A 24,299-nucleotide genomic window follows, 5' to 3' on the forward strand; every position below is an offset into this window, starting at 1 on the left:
TAAAACACCCGCAGAAAAATGTCTATCTTTAGGAGGTCAAAGTTAATTAGGTGTTTGTTTTAACCTTTCAGGTGAAACTTCAACTGGAAATAAGTGATGTACATGAAACCAAAAAAAATCATCTTCCTGTGAGGAGTTTGCATTCCTCCCGAGTCTGCGTGGGTTTTCTCTGGGTACTCTGGTTTCCTCCCACATCCCCCCAAAACATGTATGGTAAGCTGGTTGAACACTCTAAATCACATGTGTCAAAGTGGCGGCCCGGGGGCCAAATCTGGCCCGCCGCATCATTTTGTGTGGCCCGGGAAAGTAAATCATGAGTGCCGACTTTCTGTTTTAGGATCAAATTAAAATGAAGAGTATAGATGTATATTAAATTTCCTCATTTTCCCCCTTGTAAATCAATAATTGTATTTTTTCAATCCATTTTTTCAGTGTTTCTAGTTCAAAAATCATTTTGTAAAATCTAAAAATAAATTAAAAAAGCTAAAATAAACATTGTTTTAGATCTATAAAAAAACTGAATATTCAGGGATTTTAATCCAGTTCTTTTAATCCATTTTAAAAAAAAAAATCTAAATATGGTCCGGCCCACGTGAAATCAAGTTGACGTTAAAGCGGCCCGCGAACCAACCCGAGTCTGACACCCTTGCTCTAAATTGTTCCTATGTATGGTTGTTTGTTTCCTTGTGCCCTGGAATTGGCTAGCACGCAATTCAGGGTGTCCTGCGCTCACTGTCAATAGTTGGCTGAGATTTGCTCCAGCACCCCCACGACCCTGGTGACTATATCTCTTGCTACAATATGAAAATCACCGAGTCACCGTGCTCACAAAAAGTAGCCGCAATCGGATATACAGTCCACTACTGTATCTAAAATCCAAAGATTATCCGTGGGAGTCCCCTTATTCTGAAAAATGACTTCCTGTATCTGTAATTCATTTACAGTTTCGCACAGAATGTATGATTCTTATTTTATCCAACCATTTAATCACTGTCATTACTGTTAATCTTTAAACGTGATGGGTTCAGGGCTTGTAAAGAGGCATAGGAATAAAAAGATATTTCCTCCACACCTTCGTGTCTGACATGAGAAAAGGTCTCCCTTATTTTGTTAACCGTGTCAAATTCCAGAGTGGCGTTTGTGGAGCGAGCTGTCACCCATATGGACGCCGTGGAGAAATGGAGGCCTGTGTTTACAAGTTGACAGTTTCAGTTATTCTCGTGTTGAAGCAACATAAAGTCCATTAAGGTGACCTTTGAAATGCACACCATCTGATATCATTTAAAAACTTGATCCTTTTCTTCAAGCTTAGTCTTTAGGTTAAATTAATGACAGAAAATATAGGCCGGAAGTGAAGGATCTTGTTTTACTGGCATTGATGGCGAGTGACGTCCAATCACATTGATTGACTTGGCCAGCCCCTCCCAGTCAAAATGATTGGTCCTCCATCGCAGTCAGTTTTAAATAAGGGAATTTGTCAAGAATGTCCTTATTCAAATTTTAATTTAGCGTTAAGTGAAACTAAGAATGATATTAGATTATCTCAAAATATGTATAGTGTCTCTATAAACTATTATGTTGGGTAACAATAGCCTTGCTGTTTATGTTAGCGTAAAAAATATTAAACTTCTAACAACCAAAACATTGTTATATGATTAACGTGTAATAATACAAGTTTTGCTACACGTACGAGTCGATTAAAATGTCATATTTATATATAAACCATTTTTCCCCGTGCAGTAGCTTTGCGGTTTGTTACGCTAGCCCGGAGGGAGGCGGCTCGGCTCACATGACGTTACCCAGCATTCCCTGCCTATGGGCGGGTTGCTGTTCACCCACGCCCCGCTTAGGAAGAAGCGGCGATGCCTGTTGCAACAGGTAGGTCAAGGCAAACCTGAGTTTAACTCTATTCAAAACAATTAGAAATGTGATATTTTGTATACGGGGAATCGTTTAGGCTTTGGTTTAACTGCCTTCGAAATGTAGGAAGTTGTCGGCTAAGTTTGAGCTACGAACGTGGTACCTCATCAGGTTTGGTCGGTGAATTGCGTGGACAAAAGGGCTAGTCGTAAATATTTAATCTTATGTGGGTTTTCGTGTGAAAAGCCGAAACTCCGGGAGAGGAGTAATACGAGTATTAACTGGTTGAAGTTAAGGGATCTTTAGCTGGAAAGATTCAACAAGTAATTTCAAGTTGTAGGCTTGCTATTGACAGTAGTAGTTCTTCATCAAAACATCATGTTTTGATCACAAAACCTCTTATTCTTGAGTTTTATTTGTTTTACTTTCATTGTATGAGGGTTCCCAAAAGTATCGAGACGTATCGATGTTGGAATGTTGCATGTGGGTACCATGTTTAATTAAAAGAGTATCGAATTAATGTAAATTTGAGTTCGTCTCCAAGTGATGAACTCATTTTAATAGTTTTTATTTAATACTTAATGCATTATGTTTACCCTCCCCCCCTGTCTTGTTTAAAAATTTATTCGTAATCACAAATCACTCACTTGACACTCCATTTAATACAAATCGTGACCCTCTTGGCTCAGCAAATAATGGTTCCAAAAGTGCTATCTCCTGATAGATAACGAGTCTGTTGTTGAAGTCTGGAAATGACTTTAGTTGCAGTCAAAAAGATCATTAACATTGTGCGTGTTTACCCAGAGGTTAACGTTCCCTCTCAAAGAAAAACAGCAATCACATGACGTAACTTGAAGCTTCAGAGACATCTGTAAAAGATAAAAAAGTTTTAAGAGGTGCTTTTGTCTCTCTTTGACCCCCCTCCAGGCTCACGTATGGATCTCAAGGTTGTATTTTCAGCCTTGGAGACTGTCTGTGAAGAAAATATTTCTACTTTTTCTGGATCTTCTGCTCTCGCCGACGGTGCCGTTAACCAACGTTTGGTGGATTGCATGAAGCAGATTCAGGAACACAGTCGGGCCCTGGAGCCGACGGTTGCTAGCTTCACGGCGGTCTACCACCATTATGACTTTGACGCTGAGACACCAGGAAACGGGTATCGCACTCTAATCAAGGTATGCCTTGAGCGACTCTTTGTTTTTTTCCCTTTCTCCCCTCAGAGATCAGGGCACAAACAGGTCAGATCTACCTTCCCTGTCCTAGGCCGATAATTCTCATTTCTTCCTTGTGCGACCTTCAGGTGCTCCACTCTTGTCTTCTGCACATCCTCCACAAGGGTCGCTACATTGCCACAAATCACAATAGCGCGTTCTTCCGGGCGGATCACAATGTTTCCGAAATGGAGGCTTACTGCAGCGCTTTGCGTCAGCTGCGAGCGCTACTCTACCTAGCCAAGCGGCTAATCAACGACAATGATTTCGGCCAACTGTACTCGTTGCAGGATCTGGACCTGAGCCACAGATACGTGCAGGAGTACAGCTCTTTGCACAAAGCCTGTTTCTATGGACGATGTCTGGGATTTCAGGTCTGACACTACTGAAGATGTACAGAATGACCAGGTTTAGGTCCCGTTTTCACCATTTGAGGCAAAATCCTACCATTTTTTCCCCCTTGGACAGTTCTCGCCAAGTCTTCGTCCGTTCCTCCAGACTATTGTCATAAGCATGATCTCATTCGGGGAGACTTATGGTAAACACCAGTCTGGGCTAGGTAAATCTTTCTTCTGATCTGGAATGTTTACAGTTTAAATTTTTCATCTAATCAGTTTTTTGTTGTTGTCAGGTTTGGCAGCCTTGTCGCTCCTCACATCGGGAAAGTACGTGATGGATCCGGAGTTGCGTGGCGCAGAGTTCGAGCGCATCACTCAGAACCTGGACTTGCAGTTCTGGAAGTCCTTCTGGAACATCACAGAGTCTGAGCTTTTAACAGTAGGCAGGGTCAAGTGTTCAACTTTGGATTGTTCTTTGTCTCATCAAGCCTAGGCTTTAATTGGTTTAAATGTGATCTGTTGTTATGTTGATTTATATCCTCAGGGTTTCAGTAGAATAGCCTCATATCCTGTGCAGTTGAACCTCACGTTATCCATCCCTCCGGTTCCGTTACGACTACCTTTGGCTTCGGACTCTAGTCTATCCACTTCTGTATCACCTCCACTGGCGCATTGGGGTCCCGGCCCTGTCCACATGCGGCTTATCTCCCACGAAATTCGAGAAGGACAGGTTCGTGTTAGACCCAATGTTCTAAGCCAGGGGTGCTCACACTTTTTTTGCTTCAAGAGCTAATTTTCAATGAGCCAACCTTCCGTGATCTACTTTCTTATTAGGGTTAAAATTCAGGGGTGGGTAAAGTGGTCCTGGAGAGCTTTTTGTTCCACAGACACTTTAACCAACATATGTTTAAACTTGGAATGTAAATCGGTAGGACAGTGAGGAACTGTTGGCGTTTTCTGACGGCAATCCGCCCTCTGCATCTCCATCGTATCTCACGGGACTTCAGAAGCAACCACCATCCCCGTGCTTGCTCATCCATTTCCACGGAGGAGGCTTTGTGGCTCAGACTTCAAGATCACATGAGGTGCCTCACATCACGGTTTCCTTCCATTGCTAACCGTCGGGCTCATGTTTTCATGGCTTCTTTTGTCCCAGAATTATCTGCGAAGCTGGTCCAAGCAGTTGAACGTTCCCGTTCTCTCCGTCGACTACTCTCTATCACCCGAAGCACCTTTTCCCCGAGCTCTTGAGGAGTGTTTCTACGCTTACTGTTGGGCCTTGAAAAACTGCCATTTGCTCGGTTGGTGTAGAAAATTTCAACTAAAAGTCCCGTGATTTATTTTTATTTTTTTCCAACTGTTTTTTTTTTGGCTCCCAGGTTCCACAGCAGACCGGGTCTGCCTGGCCGGAGACAGCGCCGGGGGCAACCTCTGCATCACCGTATCCATGAAAGCCATGTCGTGCGGCGTCCGGGTCCCCGACGGCATCATGGCCGCCTACCCGGCCACCTTGCTCACCACGGATGCCTCGCCTTCCCGCTTGCTAACACTCCTTGACCCACTGCTACCTTTGGGTGTTCTTGCCAAATGCCTCAATGCCTACGCGGGTAGGTCAGCGCAACACTGGACGTATGTCCTTTCACACCTCATTTACTCCGAGAGAACTTAATAATGATGCCTTAAAACAAAATGAACAAAGTATTTGTGTGCAAACTGGATCATGTGGGCTTGCTGTACGACTGAGATGAATAAGGGCAATGATGTAACATTTTTTTGTCCAATCTTCTCTCACGTGCAAGGTGCGGAGTCTCAAGCTGTACAACCTGCTGTGGGTAGCAACAGTCTAAGAGCTCTAGGCAGAGACACCACCGTCCTCCTAAGTCAGCTCACTCAGGGAGCCTCCAGCTGGATCCAGTCTTTCCTGCGGCCTACAAGCAGAATCCCTTCGCAGACAGCAACAGGGTCACAAAGCACGGACAGTAACCCAAACCATACGTCACCCCCAAACCTCCAATGTCACGTGGATTATCCAGACGGCTTCCAGCCACTGCGGTCTCAGTGCCTTGCGGTTGTTCAGCCGACATCTTGTCCTATCATCAGGAACCCATTTGTGTCACCGCTGCTAGCGCCTGACAGTCTTCTACGTGGTTTACCGCCTGTTCACCTCGTGGTGAGACGATCCAAGAATTTCTAGTCATTATACCATGCCCTTAACACAAACGCATACCTTTCAACTTATACGTTTTCTGATCATTTCAAATTGTGTACGCTGTATAACAACTTTTGTACGGTAATTCATTTTTTAAGTTTGTAAAACCGATCTCGTTTTACCCATTTCGGCTCTAATCCGGATCGTCTTGGTCACTGGTAGCGGACAAAAACGTCGACTGCTAATATTGTCATGCTTTAAGCATGATATGCGCATGCGCATTCGCCTTTCACCCGCCCGCCTTTTCATTATGTAAATATAGCGCGTCAGCAAGCAATGTACCCAGACAGTCAAGCTGTCAGCGTCATACAGTCATTCTTTGGGGAAAAAGTTTGAATTATTCCAATTTCCTGACTTTTCGTCTCCACGCAGGCCCCCGCTCTCGACGCTCTACTAGATGACTCCGTGATGTTTGCTAAGAAGCTACGAGACTTGGGCCAACCCATTAGCTTGACGGTGGTGGAGGACCTGCCGCATGGCTTCCTCAGCCTGTTGCAGCTCTCCAAAGAGACGGAAGTGGCCGCAGGTATCTGCTTGGAGAAAATACGGGAGATTTTTCAGCAAGAAAAGACCAAAAACTGTTCTGTAAACACGAGAAGAGATTAATCATCTTTGGAATTTTGTCATTTTTGGAAACGTTTCTCTGTTAGAAACCTTAATTTGATCAACAATGACAAGACATTGTTTTTTCATGTTAAATATTGCACACAAGTTGCAGTTGTTAAAGGTTATTTGGGCCTTCAAGCTATTTTATCTATGTACGCTACTGAAATACGAGTCTGGCTTCCAAAGGTTTTAAGGTTAATGTTTTACATATTGATAGTTATGTAATGTGAATAACAGTGGCATCCATCTTTTTGCAGTGGTTATGTATTTACTTGGCGTACTGTAAATATATCTTAATATTTATTACAGTGTAATATTTAAAGACTTATTAATTAAACATTGCTGCTGTATTATTTTGTTGTACATGTGTGTTCATGAGACAATATTTTAATATAATGATTTTATAAACAGTGAAAAAACTAACACACCCAGCATGGTGTTCAATTGAACATCATGATTAATAATTAATAACAGACATTTGTTTTCAACATGCAGCTGAATGGTGGTTGTTTGTCAAGAAAAAAATTCTAGTTTGTGAACACGGGAATTTCTAACGATAATTTTTAGTGTTTTGGATGTAATGTTTACTGGACTTTGATGGGTTTTCTTTTGCAGTACTCTACCTCGCCAGAGGTGTCAGAAACGTCATTATGCTTCCCCTAAGATATACAGAAGCAAAAGGGAAACCACGAAGAAGAGACGACTACAACAACGACGAAGAAGAAGGCGACCATGTTGATTTAAAGGAGAAAAAAAACAATAGACGCGATTTATTTCAAGTATATTCCAGTTAGTAAAAGTGTTGACTATATCGTTAATCAGGAGTTAAGGAAAAGGTTCTGTGTGTTTTAAATATAACAGCGAACTAGGGTAAGTGACGTTTTCTATTTATGATCTATTTCCTACAAAAACATCAGTTGTCGCGAGCTTGTTAGCTCGAGGCTAACTTTAGCGCTCGGTATGAAATGAGGTGACAAACAATATCAATTTGAATTAGTTAACCATTTGGCTGAGATTTTCTTTTCACGAATCTACATCTTTGTTGAAAATAGTGTTTTATCACTTATATCCACGAAGTCTGTTTTTAAAAGCTTATTTTTTTTGCTGTGATCACATTTGCGTTGGTTTGTGTCACCGAACGTTACTTGTCTATCAAGTTTTTGGTCTTTTCCTCGTTGTAAAATGTAATAATGGCTGCATTGTGTTAAAATGAAGATTAAAAAAGTTTTTGTTTGAGTTAGGTTTCGTTTCTGTGGTAAAACAAGTTATTGGATCAAATTGGCCAAAAAATGTCACGATAATCGATAATTATAGTCATGTACTCTTAAAGTGTAACTATTTACCTAAATATTGTCTTTTTCAAGCTTCATACATTTGTATTAAAAAGGCAAAAATCTTGAATAGTTAATTGATTAAAAAAATACTTAACCTAAATATTGTCGTTTTCAAGCTTCATACATTTGTATTAAAAAGGTAAAAATCTTGAATAGTCAATTGATCAGAAATACTTACGTTAGCTCCTCGATGCCAAAATGTTAAAAGTTAAAATAAAAAAAGTCAATTGTTTTTCGTTAATGTAAATGCTGAATCAAGTTGAGTATTTCAATTAAAATCCATATTAAATAATGATATTAGAGAATAATTCATCATAATTTTGTATGATGCAAAGTAGCGGTAATAGGCTTCAATGCTTATAATTAGCTTTGAGGCTGCTTTGATTTGGAATGACATTAATTTGCGACATTCTGCATCAAGGGTTATAATAACAGTATTTATGTTAATATTTTTCACTGGTTAAAAACATATATATATATTCCGTACATATATTTCTCTTGATGAGGATGTTAATGTACTTTCACACCAAAAACCTTGTTTGTTCCCTTTTCAGGTGCCGCATTTGAGCCATTGGCTCGCATTAAGTGGGAAGTCCCTTGATCACAGTCACATTCCCCCACTCAACCTCCAGACTTTCAGTGTCCAAGCATTAAACTGTGGGCTAAAAGGGGTAAAAAGCTTTCCGGCTTTGGACTTGATTCCCCTGGTGAACCAGCTGGAAATTTTCTGGGATTATATAATTTGGGGGAAAAGATTTGTACAGAGTTGACCATCATTTTCTTCCTAGAAGGACATCTATTGAACCTCTTGCACTGACGAGAAAGCAGGAAAAACTGTTTGGTGTCGGGGGGAGAAAAAAAATATTGAACTCAAATTATTTGGAAGAAAATATCACCCAAGTTCCGAGATTGCCTTAGTTGTTCTATTTCAGGACTTGAGCCACATTCGATACTTGTTCACATATAATTTTCTATATTGTGAGCAAGTATATTAATGCAAATATCTCTTCGTTTTGAAGAGTTTCTTGTGTGTAAAAGGTTTTTTTTTTTCTTGTACGTGGGCCACTCTTGTTAAAGGGTACCAAACTGCACATATTTGTGTATATGTAAATAGCGTTGGTTGGTTGCTTATGTAAAAAGCTGTGGACTTCAAAGAAAATATTGTTTGTTATTGCTTTATTGATTGAGAAATAATCGAGCGCAGGACGATTTTGGAAGAAAGAACATTTCCAAAATGGCCACGGCTAGAACCGAAAATGTCGGCCCGCTCGCCATGGGACTGAACAAGCAGAACGGGCAGCTTCGAGGACAGACCAAAGCGGCTTCTTCTGTTCAGCCCGCAACTGCCACTCAAGGAAAAGTGTCGGGCGCCTCCCAGAAAGCGGGCGCTGCTTCTCAAGAAAGCGGAGGCATCAAGTTTGGGGATGACTGGAAAAAAAGCCTCAAGCTTCCTCCAAAAGACACCAGGATCAGAACCTCAGTAAGTCAGATGGAAATTATCTTTAACCTTCTGCATGTAAAAAAAAAAAAAAAAACCAAGCTCTTAATGATTGTTTTTTTTCTTGCCAAGGATGTGACGTCTACTAAGGGCAATGAATTTGAAGATTACTGTCTTAAAAGAGAACTTCTGATGGGCATTTTTGAGATGGGATGGGAGAAACCGTCTCCTGTCCAGGTAGGTTTAAAAAAAACAAAAAAAAAAAACGAGTACATTCAGTATCAGCTTCTAGTCCAAATAAATTGGATGTCTATAGCTGGCATTGGCAGCCAATTAAATGAATTAATATATTTCATGATCTTTGCAGGAGGAGAGTATCCCAATTGCCCTGTCGGGAAGGGATATTTTGGCCCGGGCTAAGAATGGAACGGGAAAAAGCGGAGCCTATCTCATACCACTGCTGGAAAGGATTGACCTTAAAAAGAGTTATATACAAGGTATGATTTATAAAAAATAAAAAAAACACTTATTTTATTTTTTAAATACCATTTGCTTTCTGTTTTTTTCCCTCCACTTAGCAATGGTAGTAGTGCCAACCCGAGAGTTAGCACTGCAGGTGAGTCAGATCTGCATTCAGATCAGCAAACACCTGGGGGGAGTCAAAGTCATGGCCACCACCGGGGGAACCAACCTACGAGACGACATCATGCGACTGGACGAAACTGGTCAGCTATTTATTTACCTTCTTAAATGATGATATGGTAATGATTTGCTGTGTGGTGTATTGCAACTTTTCTCTTCTCCTTGTTAGTGCACGTCGTCATTGCAACACCCGGTAGGATTCTCGACTTGATTAAAAAAGGCGTGGCAAAGGTGGATCGAGTCCAGATGATGGTGATGGATGAGGTAGCGTGACAGGAATTATAGTTCCAAATGATATAGCGTACCTGATTTTAAGTGAATGCAAAACATGTAAATTGTCTGCATGGACTTAATGCTTAATTGCTAAAATGAAATTGAAGTCAAGATTTTCGTTCGGCAAAAAAATCCAACAATATTACATATTTACCTTGATTTAATGTGAACAAATAGCAAAAACATTTAAATATATGAATAATATACATTGAAAAATAAAATGTTTTTTAATATTTATTTTCATCAAAAGACAAAAATTAAACCCTAAATAAAAGGGAATGTTGATTTTCTTGTATTTTATTCACATTTCAAATAACAACATGAAAAATAGATTTTAACAAATACATTTGAAAAAAAAAAGAAAATATTTTATCTATTTTCTATACAATATTGTTAGAGAAATTACAAATACTAAGAACAGAGACATTGTTTTGGTCAACAATGTCTCTAAAACAATTCAACTATGAAAATTCATTCGTTTCTGCCCTGCATTAGATGACCAGTCGTGTTTTTTTTTTTCACAGTCCCGTGCGAAAAATGGTAACAATGTCGTTGCTTTTCCAACAGGCCGACAAACTGCTGTCTCAGGATTTTGTGGTGCTCATCGAAGATATTATCAGTTTCCTGGCCAAGAACAGGCAGATCCTGCTCTACTCTGCAACCTTCCCCATCAGCGTACAAAAATTCATGGTGAGTCCTCGGTTGCGCCATCTTTTGGGCCCACTGCCAGCTGGCGCTCATTGTTTTCGCTTTAAAAATCAAGCTGTTCACTCCTATGAGCCAGATCTTTTTTCTTTACCTCTGTTATGGATTGGACGTGCCCCAAGGGGAAGTTCCTGAAAATCTACATGACAGAGAGCATACCTGTCAACCTCTTCCGATAACTGCCCTTATAAATGATTATGATTCCCCTTACAAACCCCCCAAAAACCTTACAAACACCGTACGAGACGTACGGTGTTTGTAAGGTTTTTGGGGGGTTTGTAAGGGGAATCATAAACATTTATAAGGGCAGTTATCGGCAGAGGTTGACAGGTATGAGAGAGAGAGAGAGAGACTAAAGCATGTTTTTTCCATGCTTGAGTTTTAAAATCTCAAATTCTAAACTCGCCATAGGCCAAGCACTTGCAGAAACCTTACGAGATCAACCTAATGGAGGAACTGACACTGAAGGGTATTACTCAGTATTACGCCTACGTGACAGAGAGACAAAAAGTGCACTGTCTTAACACTCTCTTCTCCAGGGTGAGTACACACACACATTTTTTGGGTTTTCAACCTTGTGGGGAGTTTCTATCATTCCTTTGTTTTTTGTTTTCCCCCCCCCCCCCCCCCCTTCAGCTTCAGATCAACCAGTCCATCATCTTCTGTAACTCCACTCAGAGGGTGGAGCTGTTAGCCAAGAAGATTACGCAACTGGGCTACTCGTGCTTTTACATTCACGCTAAAATGATGCAGGTCAGCGCGGTTTGAATAGGGAACATTTTACAGAAGCGTTGTCATGACTTTAAAAAGAAACTAAAAAAAAACAGGAAGTCATTTGCGGTTTTGTTTTTGTAGGAGTACAGAAACCGGGTTTTCCATGACTTCAGAAACGGACTGTGCAGGAATCTGGTGTGCACTGGTGAGTGGTCAACTCGGCAAATACCGTATTTTACGGATCTTACGGAAAGAGTGGACGTGGGCAGAATTGCCATGAGTGAACATTGCAAAGTAGTCCAATTTTGTAATGCAGTCTCGTTGTTTCCAACAGACCTCTTCACCAGGGGTATCGACATCCAAGCCGTCAACGTGGTCATCAACTTCGACTTCCCGAAAAACGCCGAAACGTACCTCCATCGCATCGGAAGATCAGGTAACCAAGCGCTCTCAACGAATCTGTCCCGAGAGAGTCAAAGCGGCGGAACTGACGTGAGGTTTCTTTTGGTCCTATTCAGGGAGGTTCGGCCATTTTGGCCTGGCCATCAACCTGATCACATCCGAAGACCGCTTCAACCTGAAGACCATCGAAGACCAACTGGTGACGGACATCAAACCCATCCCCGGCAGCATCGACAAGAGTCTCTACGTGGCCGAGTTCCACTCGTCCAGCGGCGACTGCGAGGTGGAGGAAGTCCAAGAAAAATCGGGACTCCATCAGGACAGCACCTGAAGACGGTGAGCGCAAGTTAGCATCACGCTAGCTAAACTTCACCTTCACCTCCTCTCACATCTCCTTTTTGTTTTCACGGCTACGAAGGCTAACCCGACAACCAAATCTTTACTCGTCCTCCGTTTTGAGTTTCCTACTCTTCTCCCTGGATTTTGGCGAATTATAAGCAATTGTGTTTTGAAGCGAGCAACAAAATACCAGCTGTCGTTGCTCCACTCGCCACTTAAGTGCCTTACTTCCTGCCACGCACATTTGAGTTACATTTACAGTATGCAAGAAAACTCATTGGCTGCCATTGATTTGGACGCTTATCACCGTCAGTAACTGAAACCAGATAATTTGCCGCTCCTAGTTCAAATAGATTGGACGTCTATCGCCATCAATGGCAGCCGAAGGGCAATTCATTAGTAATTATTACACTCATTTGGCTCATTGAAACTGGTGAATGTGCTATGTAAATTATGGGTGGCCATTTTGTTTCAGTTTTTTTTGTACCAACACAGTTGCATTCAACGTTTTTTTTTTTTAGGCTTTTGTGGCAAGTTCTGTTAATAAAGGGTTATTTTTTGTTTCTTGTTTAAAAGCAAAATTGTAGCATTTTTGAAGCGGCAGCTGTGACTTTTACCTTCCCAAACTAAAACCTAATGAAAAAAGATCTTTTAAAAAAATATATGTTTGTAATTTGGGCTTTTTTTCTATTCCGCACAAGTGGAATTTAAATTATTGGCTGCCAATGACGGCGATAGATGTCCAATCCTCAATTGTGTGTCAGCCAATGAGTTAACATCACGATTCCCCCCCGAGTAAACAAAAGTACAATAATTGATTCATTCAATGGGAAGACAATAATTTTACTTCCTTTTTTTTGTTAGAACACATTTTCAGTTTACACTGAAGCAAAACCAAAAAAAAAAGTGAATTCTCTGGTTTGAATTGGTGTCATTTGCATGCAGCTTCAACTCAACTGGGCTGAATGTCATTTTTCTCATTTGCTAACAATTTCTCAACAAAAAAAATACATAAAAAATGATAGAGGTCAATTGACTTTTGATGCTGCATTCAAATGCCCTTCGTATTTTCCCCCATTTTTGTTGGTGATACACAACGTCTTAAATTGGAGTAAATGATTGCGCAAACCTCTGACTTTTCAAACCTTAAAGGCAAATGACATCTTTCCCTTTTATCTGTTTTCATTCCATGACATTCTTTTTAACCCAAAATTTGCCCTACTTTCCGAGTCATTTTTCAGGTGGAAATTTGGCTTTAAATTGAGTTTTTTTTGGGGTTAAAATGGAAATCGAATTGAATACCGTTTTTTTTTTTTTTTGCTTTAATTCATCTGTTAAAACGTTTCTTTGTGTATGTCTGCAACCAAGTGTTTATAAGCCTTTATATTTGCCTGTTTGGTAACGGATAACGTAAAAATAAAAAAAAGCTAATTAAAAAACAGGCACAAAATTGCAATTTGGAAATGCTGCTTCATGTTTAATTACATAATTGGCTCTGAATTTGGAAGTTTTTCATCTGCTGAAGCACTAAAATGAAAATATGGCCCCAAAAAAGTTTCAACTAAATTCAGGAAAACCCTCATGTACTACTGATGTTCATTTTGACACTATCAGAGTATTTTTTAGGAGAAATCCCATCATCAGTTCTCAGTGCTAACTAAATTCAAGTTGTGCTGTTTGGTTTGGAAAAATTTACAAACTTCCCCTAAGTTCTCAGAGACTTGGGATTTGGAATATTTGTTTTTACTCCATTATTCCTGTTTTCTTGTTATAAATGCATTTCAATTAGAAGTTATTGGGAGTTTTTGGAAAGTTATCCAGCAATATGTTAAGCAAAAAGTGTCCTCTACTGTTGTAATTTGGAAGTACATGCAGGGTTTGTGAAATTCAATAAACTCAACTGAAATTTTCTATCTATTGTGTGCTTTCTTTTCTCCTGGATTCAGTTTTGGTACCCTATAATTTACAATAATAACCGTGGGCAAAGATGTAGAAAATAAACAAAATAAGGTACGTGTATCGTTATGTTGAAAGGAGGAGTTGAAAATATGGCAGCCATTTGACCTTGGCATTTTTTTTTTGCTAGACTGAGTAAACTAAAGAAGCAGGCCGCTTTTTGGTTATATATTTTATTTTAATGGAATGCAATTTCTGAAAAATAAATATCTTAAAACTGCCACCTGCTTATTACATACATGATGTCTCGCAAATTTAATGACGTCACAACCATGCGCCTGCAATTTCCATCCGAACCAATTCGACGCGTTCGTCCTCTTATCCAATCAAATGATTGCATCTCACCACGTGTTCTCCCGACACGAACGTGTTTGGACTTCCTATTGCCCTGTCCTCTGAAATTGCAACGTGAGTACATTTCGTCCATACAAATGTTGTTACAATTTATATTACGTGGTCTAATAAAGATAGAGATTATGAAACAAAAGTTTGGATAAGAAGCTGTAAATTGCTTGCCACAATTTGCTCCCGTCCGTTTGCCACACATGAATTAGCTAGTTTAGCTTCCCATTCATTTATAATGGATATTCGAATTACCGCAATGTTACGAATAGTCAGCACTTGGTATGACACATTAAAATGTATTTAGTCACTTGTATATTCTTTGTTTTCCCATTTTATTTTACACAGATATTCAGGAATAATACATTGGCTGTACTGACACAAACAAACAAACAAACTGGCATTGACCTTAGACCTTTTCCAATGCTATCTTCTTCCAGAATGGGGAGTGTATTAGCAGCTAGCTCCCCCAGCCCCCCGCCACCATCCTCTGCTGTGGCCAGTCCCAGTTTGACGATGCCACCAGGTTTCGGGATGCCCCCCGTGTCTCCCGTGTCAATTTCAGTTGAACCCCAGGAAGTGACCACCCTTTTACCTAACCCAGGTGCATTTGACGAGTGTCATCGCAAGTGCAAAGGTAAATAAGCTACTCAAACCGTAAATAATACAGTCGAATATAGTATAACAGTTTTCCCTTCTTAGAGGTTTTCCCGATGCAGATGGAGGGCGTCAGGTTAACCGTCAATAAGGGTCTTAGCAACCATTTTCAGGTTGGTTCACTGACTCTTTGAATGTTAGATACACTGTGCGCATTTACAGTAAACGAATAGGTTATTTTGTGAAAATTCAGATCAACCACACCCTGTCGCTAAGCACCTTGGGGGATTCTAGCTACAGATTTGGCGCTACGTATGTTGGGCTAAAGCAGACGGGTCCGGCAGAGGTATGAAGTTGTATTTTATTCAATGCTGTGCTGTTAGAAGAGGTTAACATTAGTAGACCATTTGAAAAAGGATTAGACGTCCATTGCTGTCAATTGCAGTGAGTTCATATTAAAACTGTAAAACATTTGTGCTCAGTTTTTTCCAGTCATGGTGGGAGACATGGACAACTCGGGGAGTCTTAACGCGCAAATCATCCACCAGATTAGCGATAGCATACGATCCAAAATGGCCTTCCAGGTATGTAAAATATTCATTATTAATAAAAGTTGAATGATACTGGATTTTTCAAAATTCCCCCAAAATGTTGATGTTAAATATTTTTCTTCTTCTGGCCACTAGTAGGTGCATAATCCCACTTTACAAAGATCAACAACCAAACATATTCTATTAAATAGGATATTTATATCAGCCCACCTTTATAAGAAACATCATGACCTAGATAATTAACATAACAGTTATCCTATTATAATGCTGAGCTAGCGTATGTTATTCTTTTTTTTCTCTACATATCGATTAATGGCCAATCTTGAAAAAAAAGTCCATATATTTGACTGACCTTTGATGAACTATGACAATAAATGGAACTGTTTTCCAGACACAAGAACACAAGTTCGTCAACTGGCAAGGCGATACTGAATTCCGAGGGAAAGATTTCACTGCGACCATCACTTTTGGAAACCCGGATGTCCTTGTCGGGTGTGGTGGGTCACTCGCGTGTCATTTCCATTCTTAATGTATTGTTTCCAATGTACTTATTTCAATATGTTTTCCTGCAACTGTTAGGCATCGTTGTAGCGCACTACCTCCAGGCGCTTACGCCAGCTCTGGCGCTAGGAGGCGAGCTGGTGTACAATCGCAGGCCGTCAGAAGAAGGCGCCGTAATGTCGTTAGTCGGCAGGTACACAGGTGAGTACGCGGTTAGACTGCCGATCCATTAGGACTGAACCAACCGTTCAAGTGGATTGGCATCAGGACCAGTTAGCGATTATATCAAAATAGTACCGGATTTTTCAGACTATAAGTCACACACTCCAAAAAATGCACAATAAAGAGGAAGAAAGTATATAAGTTGCGATTTAGGAGGACTTTTTAAATTTTGATCAGGAAGCTAAGTACAAACATACTTTAACATATAAATTGAATTGAATTGAATGGTTTTATTGTCATAACAAGTATAATGAGATTTAAAGCTTCACCACGAACAACAACAACAAACAAATAAGTGGTCACATAAATACGTAAGTACAAAAGTGGCTAAACAACAACAGGCTAAATAGGCGCTTATTAATGTGACATTTACAGTTTTATTGGGATATTTTTTTGTCGGTCAGAGAGCAAAAAAAAGCGACTTGTTGTCCGGAAAATACACTACTTTAATGGTTAAAACTTTTAACTACTTAGATTGAAGTTAAAGCTTTAACTCTATTTTTATATTGTCTCTGATTTATGGTATTTTGTCAGTTATTCATGAATGACGTGTTCATGTATTGTAATGTAATGTAAATTCTATAAATTAGTCTCACTGGACTATAAATTGCGGGGTTGAAATGTCGTGAGCTTTATTTTATTTTTTCAGGCAACAACTACATCGCCACACTAACGCTAGGCTCGGCGGGCGCTCACGCCTCCTACTACCACAAAGCCAACGAACAGGTTAGCAAAACCCTTTACCGTTGATGCTACATGACTATAAGTAGCATTACAAAGCAGTCCTGACTTTGTCAAACATTTTTCACCCTCTGCTTTTGTTTAGCTGCAACTCGGCGTGGAGTTTGATGCTAGCACTCGCATGCAAGATACTAGCGTGTCGTTGGGCTATCAGCTGGATGTACCCAAAGCTAATTTGCAATTTAAAGGTATCGGGTTTTTTTTGGTACTCGTTGTTGTCGAGTAAACAAAATGATATGCTTCTTTTAGGTTCATTAGACACAAACTGGGTGGTTGGTGCAACTCTGGAAAAGAAGTTACTCCCCCTGCCGCTCTCATTGGTTCTCTGCTCTTTCCTCAACCATAACAAGAACAAGTTCCAGTGCGGTTTTGGCGTTACCATCGGGTAAAAGGAACCCTGTAAGATAAACTCGCTCGCACACCATGTGAATATTTATCATTTTAACGTTGATAAAATCATGAGTTAATAGACCATCAAAGGTTTTAATGTTCTATTGTAGTCAAAACTCATTGTACACCTCAGATTTGAGGGAGTTCGCCCAAATTCCTTGTTTGCTTTTCAATCATGTCTCACACAGTTGGCCTTTTTTATGTTGTGTACATGTGAACCAGCATATATGAAACGTATACTTATTGGAAAGTGAAGCAAATACAGTTTGTTAAAAGCATATGGAGGAAAGAATCTTTTTTTTTTAAGCAACGAGTACTGATCTTTTCGACATCCACCGCATACACAGTCACCGTTTCCTTCTTTAAATTTGACAACATTCGAATAGGCTCAATCAATTTCACTCCAGGTACAAAGAAATGATGTATTTAGTCGTATCAGTACGCTGTTATCTTACACATTGAAGTATTGTCACAAGTCATCGCTGTTGCCATGTGACTGAGTGACCTTTATCTGGTCAGAATTGTTGTTCATTCATCTTACCTACCACACAAGGTTCGCGGGGGTGCTAGAACCTAGCGTTCAATTAGCCTGCCGTGCACGTTTTTGAGATGTGGGAAGAAACCGGAGTACTCGGAAAGCTGAAATGAAAACTAATTAAAAAAAAAAAAAAAAAAAAAATATATATATATATATATATATATATATGTGTGTGTGTATATGTATATATATATAGTATATATATATGTATAGTATATATATATGTATATATACATACATATACACATATATACATATATATATATATACATACATATATATACATATACATACGTATATATATGTATGTATATATATGTATGTATATATATATGTATATGTATATATATATGTATATATATATGTATGTGTATATATATGTATATATATATACATACATATATACATATATATATATATATATATATATATATATATATATATATATATATATATATATATATATATATATATATATATATATATATATATATATATATATATATATATATATATATTAATTTTTAAAATGTAAATTCAGGCAAAAAAATCCATTCACTGTTTTTGTCATTCAATATTTTTAAACATAAAAAGCAAATTAATTTCCGCCTTGTCTTTTTAAGTTAAAATATATATTTTATTCAATACAAAAACTCAAACAAGCTGAAAAAATCGTTTTTACTGCCTTTACACTTTTCTATTTATTAAAAAAAAGACTAAATTGTAAAATAAATAATATTTGCTATTGACTTCATCACAGTCAAGAGTGAATAATGCGCACCCACTTGTTTACAATTTGGTCAAAGAAAGCAATCCTATAAAGCCAATCACGATGTTAATGATAAAACTCCACTTTAATTCAGAGTAGAGTGATGCTATCAAGGGTCTTTTGGTGACATGGCTGCTCTGAAGTGGCGGCTCGGAGGTCACAACTGAGCATTTTTGGAGTTGGACTTTGTTCCGCTGTTGCCCCAATATAAACTCCACAGAACTCTCAGGAGCTGCCATAACCGAATTCAACCCATCCACAGAGGTAAGTAAAAAAAAATGCATATTCTGGATTGAAAACACCCCCAAAAATTCTAATATCACTTGACCTTTTTTCATCAACAGTGGCAATCATGAAGCTCTACTTGGTGGTCCTTTTTGCCTGCTTGGCTGGTAAGTCCATTTAATTTTGTGAAATTAGCGTCACAAAAACATTATTATTTTTAAAGATGGTGTTGTATTTTTTTTTAGGTTGCAATGCTAACGTGGAGAAGCAAAGCCAGCAACTGGACATGGTGAAAGATGCCTTTTGGGACTATGTCGCCAAGGCAACGTCAACTGCGGAAGATTCGCTGGCGATGATTAAACAGTCGGATTTTGGAAAGGAAATCAAGTAAGAATTTGCCAACCTTATTTTGGAAGGATCTCCGTTTTAGGACTCGGATAACAAATGGATGATCAAATGAATTGGCATTGACGGAGATAGACGTCCAATCTTTGACCATCGCTGACAACCATCCTAGTTCAAATGGATTAGACGTCTATCGGGATTGGGCGTTTTATCACCGTCAATGGCGAACAAAATCATAAATGGTTAGGAATGAGTTCAGGAGTTAAACAATGTGGAATGAATAATCCGTGTGTGAAATTTGCGATTATAATTTAATTCAGCATATCTGTAAATTCTAAATTAAAAGGGAAAAATTAAATATTCTGCTTTTGTCTTAATAAAAATCTCTTTATTTTCATTACCTAAATTAAAATGAAAAATTATTTAATTCAGCATCTCGGTAGATTCTAAATTAAAAGGTAAAAAATAAATATTCTGCTTTTGTCTTTAAAAAAAATCATTATTTTCATTACCTAAATTAAAATGTAAAATTAAAAAAAAATTAAAATGAAAATTAATTTAATTCAGCATATCTATAGATTCTAAATTAAAAGGGAAACATTAAATATTCTGCTTTTGTCTTAAAAAAATCTCTTTATTTTCATTACTTAAATTAAAATGATGTAAAACTAAAAAAAAATTCAAATGAAAATGAATTTAATTCAGCATATCTGTAGATTCTAAATTAAAAGAGAACAATTAAATATTTTTCTTTTGTCTTTAAAAAAATGTTATTTTCATTACCCAAATTAAAATGATGTAAAATTTAAATCTAGTCAAATTGAAAATAAAATGTTGTTTTTACATTTAAAAAAAACAACTAAACAAAAACCGGTGTTCAGTAGTGGAAAAAAAAGAATATTCCCCGATTTCCACAATCCTCACTAAATATAAATAATGATCTTGTCATGAATCTTCCATTGATTTGGAAAACGATCCCCGATTTCGCAATCCCGTCCCAAAAATGTCAAATCCCGACGAATAAAAGCGCGAGTAACCCGGCAGTGATTTGGTCCCACCCAGCACTTTGATCGGCAGCAGCGGCGACGCCGTCACCAGATTGACCGCCATCCTCCGCTCTCACATCGACCACGACTTCACGGCGGGCTTCTCGCAAGAAGGCGAGCTCCTGAAAACGCGTCTGGAGAAGGACCTGGAGTCCGCCGGCGCTCACTTGCGACCTTACGCCGACGAGTTGGCCGCTCACCTCCTCCAGCAACTGGAGGAACTGAAAAAGGAGGCGTCGTCTTACGCCGAGAGCGTCGACTCGGAAGCCCTCAAGTCCGTCGTGCTGCAAAATGGCCGAGAACTGAAGAAGCGCCTGGACCAGCTGAAGGGCCAGATGGTTCCTTACGCCGAGGAGCTGGCGCGCAAACTGGAGTGCGGCTTCGAAGACTTCCAGAAGAACGCCGCGCCTCTGGCCAGGAGCTTTCACGACGGGCTGACGGAGACGGCCCGGGAGATCCGAGAAAAACTGGGACCCTACGGGGAGGAGCTCCGGGCCAAGTTGGACCTGGACTCCCAGAACCTTCGGGAGCGATTGACCGCTCTCTGGTACTCCTTCACCAAAAGCGCCACGCAGTAAAAATCGACGAGTTGGACTCGTCCAAAGTGTAATATTCATTTCTACCTCAGTTTTGACTGTCACCCAAATAAAAGATTACCATGTATTTTTTTGCTGTTTTTGTTGTTTGACGGCGATAGATGTCAATTTCTTGGTGATCATCAATTTGCCATTTTTTATTCACAAATGTAGCCATTTCTGCGATTCATCTATAGATGACGACGGCTAATCCACATTGAATAGTGAGTTCTTATCAATATTCAATATTTCAAATGGAAAAGACTATTTTTTTTTAATAATATATTTTTGAATTATACTTCAAGGATCCAATCAGGATGGATTGATCGATGCCAAGGCCTTCAAGTCCAAACGGATTGGATCGCTGTCAGTGGCTGTCAATCAGGTATTGTTTAGATTGTGACGCTGTCAGTCAAAATAGATTGGTCGTCTTTCGCCGTCAATGGCAAAAGATTATTGCTTCTGAATGAGTTAATGATAGGTTAATATTTTTTGAACATTATAATTTTCAAAGTGAGTTTTGAGATTAATCTATCGTATCCAACACAATCCAGTCCAGTCAAAATCATGTTCTAATTAATCAATGGGTTAAATTTTCTACTAAATGTGCCATTAATCTTTAGTGATTGAAAAAATGGGTTAAAAAACACAATAACATCCATTTTCCAAGTTTAAAAAATATTCCTAATGTGAAAACGATACATCAATTGGCTCATCGACGGCAGCCCGCAAAAGGTCAAAGTTCAAAGAAGACAAAGGTCAAGGCCTCTTTTATTTACGTGAATGACGATGCTCCCTTCTTGACGACAAACAGTCCTCCGGTTCCAAACTGTGACCCGTGACGACGCGTCCGAGTGCAACGTGGCGCCAAAATAACACGCACAGCAATAAAAGTTGACAACGCGCTTAACCACGGGAACTTCGAACGCCGCTTGTGACATCACCGCCAGCCGACGTCTATAAAAGGCCGGACGCCGGCTCAGTGTGCTTTGTCGCTCACCTTCGAGTACTCGGTAAGTTTTCACACTGTACTATGAACTCAAATAATGTCTTGATGTTAATATTCCTGGTTTTTTTTTCATTTTAGTTGTCTGCTGCCATCCCATCATGAAGGTTTTTCTTGCCATTGTCGCTTTGGCCGTCTTTTCAGGTGAGTTCCCTTTCATTTTGGTGTTGTGGAAATCCTTTTTTGGGGGTTGATTTGACTTCAAATTTTTGATAGCTTTTTATGAAAAACATTTGGATTAGAATTGAACTATTTGGAGTCGTTTGACTTTATGGTCAATTTTGTAGGACCTACAAAAAAATGTTTTGGGGGGGAATAGTTTTAACTGAACAAACCTTGAAAACAGATGTTGAAATTCCACTCCAAAAATCATATATCGAAGTTTTTTGGAGTCATTTGAATCCAAAATCAATGTTATTGGACCTACAAAAAACTGAGTTTGGTCAAGATTTAGTATCTTATTAGACTCAGAAAAACTCATTTAAATTGAAATCCTCATTGGCTCCCATTGACAACACACTCGGACCCACAAAATCAATATTAATTTTGCTCCATTTGACTCGAACCTACACACACAAAATCACCATTGATAATTATTTTAGACAAAAAGCCTCCCATTAACTTTCCTTAACATTCAAATTCTCTATTCACGACACTAACGTACTATTGACATCTCGAAGAATCACATCTTTGCCTATTATTCTATCATTCACATGATTAATTACTTTTGTTTTTACATGTTCTAAAAATTTCCCGCATTTAAAAATCAGACTGCCAGGCCAAGAGTTTCTACAATGACGACCCCAGCGCAACCTGGGAGGAATACTTCCAAGAGCACATGACGGCGCTCAACCTGAAAGCCGACCAAATCGTGCAGGACATCAAGACCTCCCAGATCGGCCGAGAACTGGAGTAGGTTTTTACCCGACTTGGCCTTTTCCTTCATTCCTTCCTTTGAAACAACCCGATACGTTTCCACCTTCTCAGCACGCTGATCCAAGACAGCGTGGCCGAGCTGACCGCCTACCGTTCCGACCTGGAGACCAAGGTCTCTCCGTACACTCGGCAAGCGATCGGGCGTCTGAGCGGAGATCTTCAGGGAATGGCGGAAATCCTCCGTGAGCGCGCGAACAACGCCGGGGAGCAGATGGACAAGTACGGGCAGGAATTGAGGACCATGGTGGAGCAGAACTCCGACGACGTCAGACTGCGGGTCGCCACGTACGTTCGCAAGATGAAAAAACGCCTCAACAAGGAAGCTGCGGAGATTCAAAAGTTAGTGCCGATGTCATTCTGCCGTATTAGGATGGAAAAATACATTTCTCGCCAATAGATATAACTCATTTAGCCTTTGAATGCAATTTTTTTTTAAACAGATTAATCTAGCTCCTTCACTGTCAGTGCCGTTGAGTCGATTTTGACGGGCGGCGTTAGAATCCATAGATTAATCGTATTAATAGGAGGCTAATTGAAGTTGGTTGATCGTTGAGGTTGAAGTTGGGTGTATTGACAAAAGAACTATATATCCCAGCAGTCACTGCGCAGTACTTTTTCTACGGGAAAATAGTAGAGTCGGGGGCTGCTTGCCGTAGTTGTCCTATCGACTGATTTATTTTATCTTATCGTGATAACAATTTTAGTATTGGTCCATATATAAAGCGCACTGGATTATAAGGCGCCCTGTCTATTTTGGAGAAAATTTAAGACTTTTATGTGCGCCTCATAGTCGTGAGAATACGGTAACTATAAAATCTAAAATGTAATGATGCTTTTGACTTCTGTGATCTTCCCTCATTGACCTCCATAGACGTGCATTTGAACTGGGAATGAATGATCTCGGCCACCCCTCCCATTTCAAATAGATTGGTCATCTATGGACCTGAATCACCACCACTCACAGCCAGACATTGCGTTGTCCTTTTTTCCAGTCAAGTGAACACCTACTTGGAGAAAATCCAGACCCGCACATCTAACAACGTGGAGGAATTTCGGCAACTTCTGGATCCGTATTTCACTCAAGTCCGTGAAAACACCCAAGCCAAGATCAGCACCCTGAATGACCTGCTCAAGTCCCAAGTGGAGAACATGAAGGACGCCATCGAGAGCACGGCCAACGCCGTCACCAAGCGCTGCGAGAAGACCTCAGACGACATCTACTCCACCGTGCAGGAGACGATCGAGGATCTGGGCGACTGGTTCCAGCCTTACGTCGCCATGTTCAGTGACTACTTGTGAACTGCTAACATGTAACACTGCAGATGTAAACTCAAAATAAAGGACAGTCACTCCAAAATAATCTGCTTTTTTTTAACATGGTGAAATTGAAATTAAGATAATTACTTCTAATTGTTTTCAATTTATTAATATAGGTATATATTTTTGGACAATTTTATTCATGGTTCAATGGAGCAAAAATTAAAATTA

At 39.5% G+C, this 24,299-nt stretch overlaps 4 protein-coding genes across 6 annotated transcripts; all 4 read left to right on the plus strand.

Moving 5' to 3' along the window:
• The first annotated feature begins 1,887 nt into the window (after positions 1-1,887).
• Positions 1,888-6,577, plus strand: lipea (lipase, hormone-sensitive a). The gene is made up of 11 exons (XM_077591355.1): positions 1,888-2,343; positions 2,788-3,035; positions 3,161-3,445; positions 3,540-3,630; positions 3,703-3,848; positions 3,954-4,139; positions 4,342-4,494; positions 4,566-4,710; positions 4,789-5,016; positions 5,209-5,579; positions 5,991-6,577. The coding sequence occupies exons 1-11, from the start codon at positions 2,295-2,297 to the stop codon at positions 6,222-6,224; spliced, it is 2,136 nt and encodes a 711-aa protein (XP_077447481.1). The 5' UTR covers positions 1,888-2,294; the 3' UTR covers positions 6,225-6,577.
• A 337-nt stretch (positions 6,578-6,914) lies between these two features.
• Positions 6,915-13,389, plus strand: LOC144067197 (putative ATP-dependent RNA helicase ddx6). The gene is made up of 12 exons (XM_077590738.1): positions 6,915-7,094; positions 8,113-9,038; positions 9,129-9,233; positions 9,364-9,493; positions 9,575-9,721; positions 9,808-9,902; positions 10,479-10,601; positions 11,028-11,156; positions 11,253-11,369; positions 11,472-11,535; positions 11,665-11,766; positions 11,849-13,389. The coding sequence occupies exons 2-12, from the start codon at positions 8,793-8,795 to the stop codon at positions 12,061-12,063; spliced, it is 1,473 nt and encodes a 490-aa protein (XP_077446864.1). The 5' UTR covers positions 6,915-7,094; positions 8,113-8,792; the 3' UTR covers positions 12,064-13,389.
• Positions 13,390-14,297: 908 nt separating this feature from the next.
• On the plus strand, positions 14,298-17,649 carry tomm40l (translocase of outer mitochondrial membrane 40 homolog, like). Its single transcript, XM_077590545.1, has 10 exons — positions 14,298-14,435; positions 14,810-15,006; positions 15,072-15,139; positions 15,220-15,312; positions 15,449-15,550; positions 15,909-16,014; positions 16,097-16,219; positions 16,890-16,966; positions 17,067-17,169; positions 17,231-17,649. The coding sequence occupies exons 2-10, from the start codon at positions 14,811-14,813 to the stop codon at positions 17,368-17,370; spliced, it is 1,008 nt and encodes a 335-aa protein (XP_077446671.1). The 5' UTR covers positions 14,298-14,435; position 14,810; the 3' UTR covers positions 17,371-17,649.
• Positions 17,650-18,444: 795 nt separating this feature from the next.
• Positions 18,445-24,165, plus strand: apoea (apolipoprotein Ea). Of its 3 annotated transcripts, XM_077591294.1 has the most exons (7): positions 20,879-21,093; positions 21,175-21,254; positions 21,684-21,882; positions 21,957-22,019; positions 22,646-22,787; positions 22,863-23,150; positions 23,804-24,165. In XM_077591294.1, exons 4-7 carry the CDS (start codon positions 21,977-21,979, stop codon positions 24,108-24,110), a joined length of 780 nt encoding a protein of 259 aa, XP_077447420.1. In that variant the 5' UTR covers positions 20,879-21,093; positions 21,175-21,254; positions 21,684-21,882; positions 21,957-21,976; the 3' UTR covers positions 24,111-24,165. The 3 variants fall into 3 exon arrangements, 1 of the variants encoding a protein (XP_077447420.1); XR_013297954.1 differs by lacking the exons at positions 21,957-22,019; positions 22,646-22,787; positions 22,863-23,150; positions 23,804-24,165 and adding exons at positions 18,445-19,070; positions 19,149-19,290 and having other exon boundaries at positions 20,311-20,900; positions 21,044-21,093; positions 21,684-21,876; XR_013297953.1 differs by lacking the exons at positions 21,957-22,019; positions 22,646-22,787; positions 22,863-23,150; positions 23,804-24,165 and adding exons at positions 18,445-18,942; positions 19,023-19,070; positions 19,149-19,290 and having other exon boundaries at positions 20,311-21,254; positions 21,684-21,876.
• Positions 24,166-24,299: the final 134 nt, after the last annotated feature.

This window comes from Stigmatopora argus, chromosome 21 (genome assembly GCF_051989625.1).
Source record: "Stigmatopora argus isolate UIUO_Sarg chromosome 21, RoL_Sarg_1.0, whole genome shotgun sequence".
Lineage (NCBI taxonomy): Eukaryota > Metazoa > Chordata > Actinopteri > Syngnathiformes > Syngnathidae > Stigmatopora > Stigmatopora argus.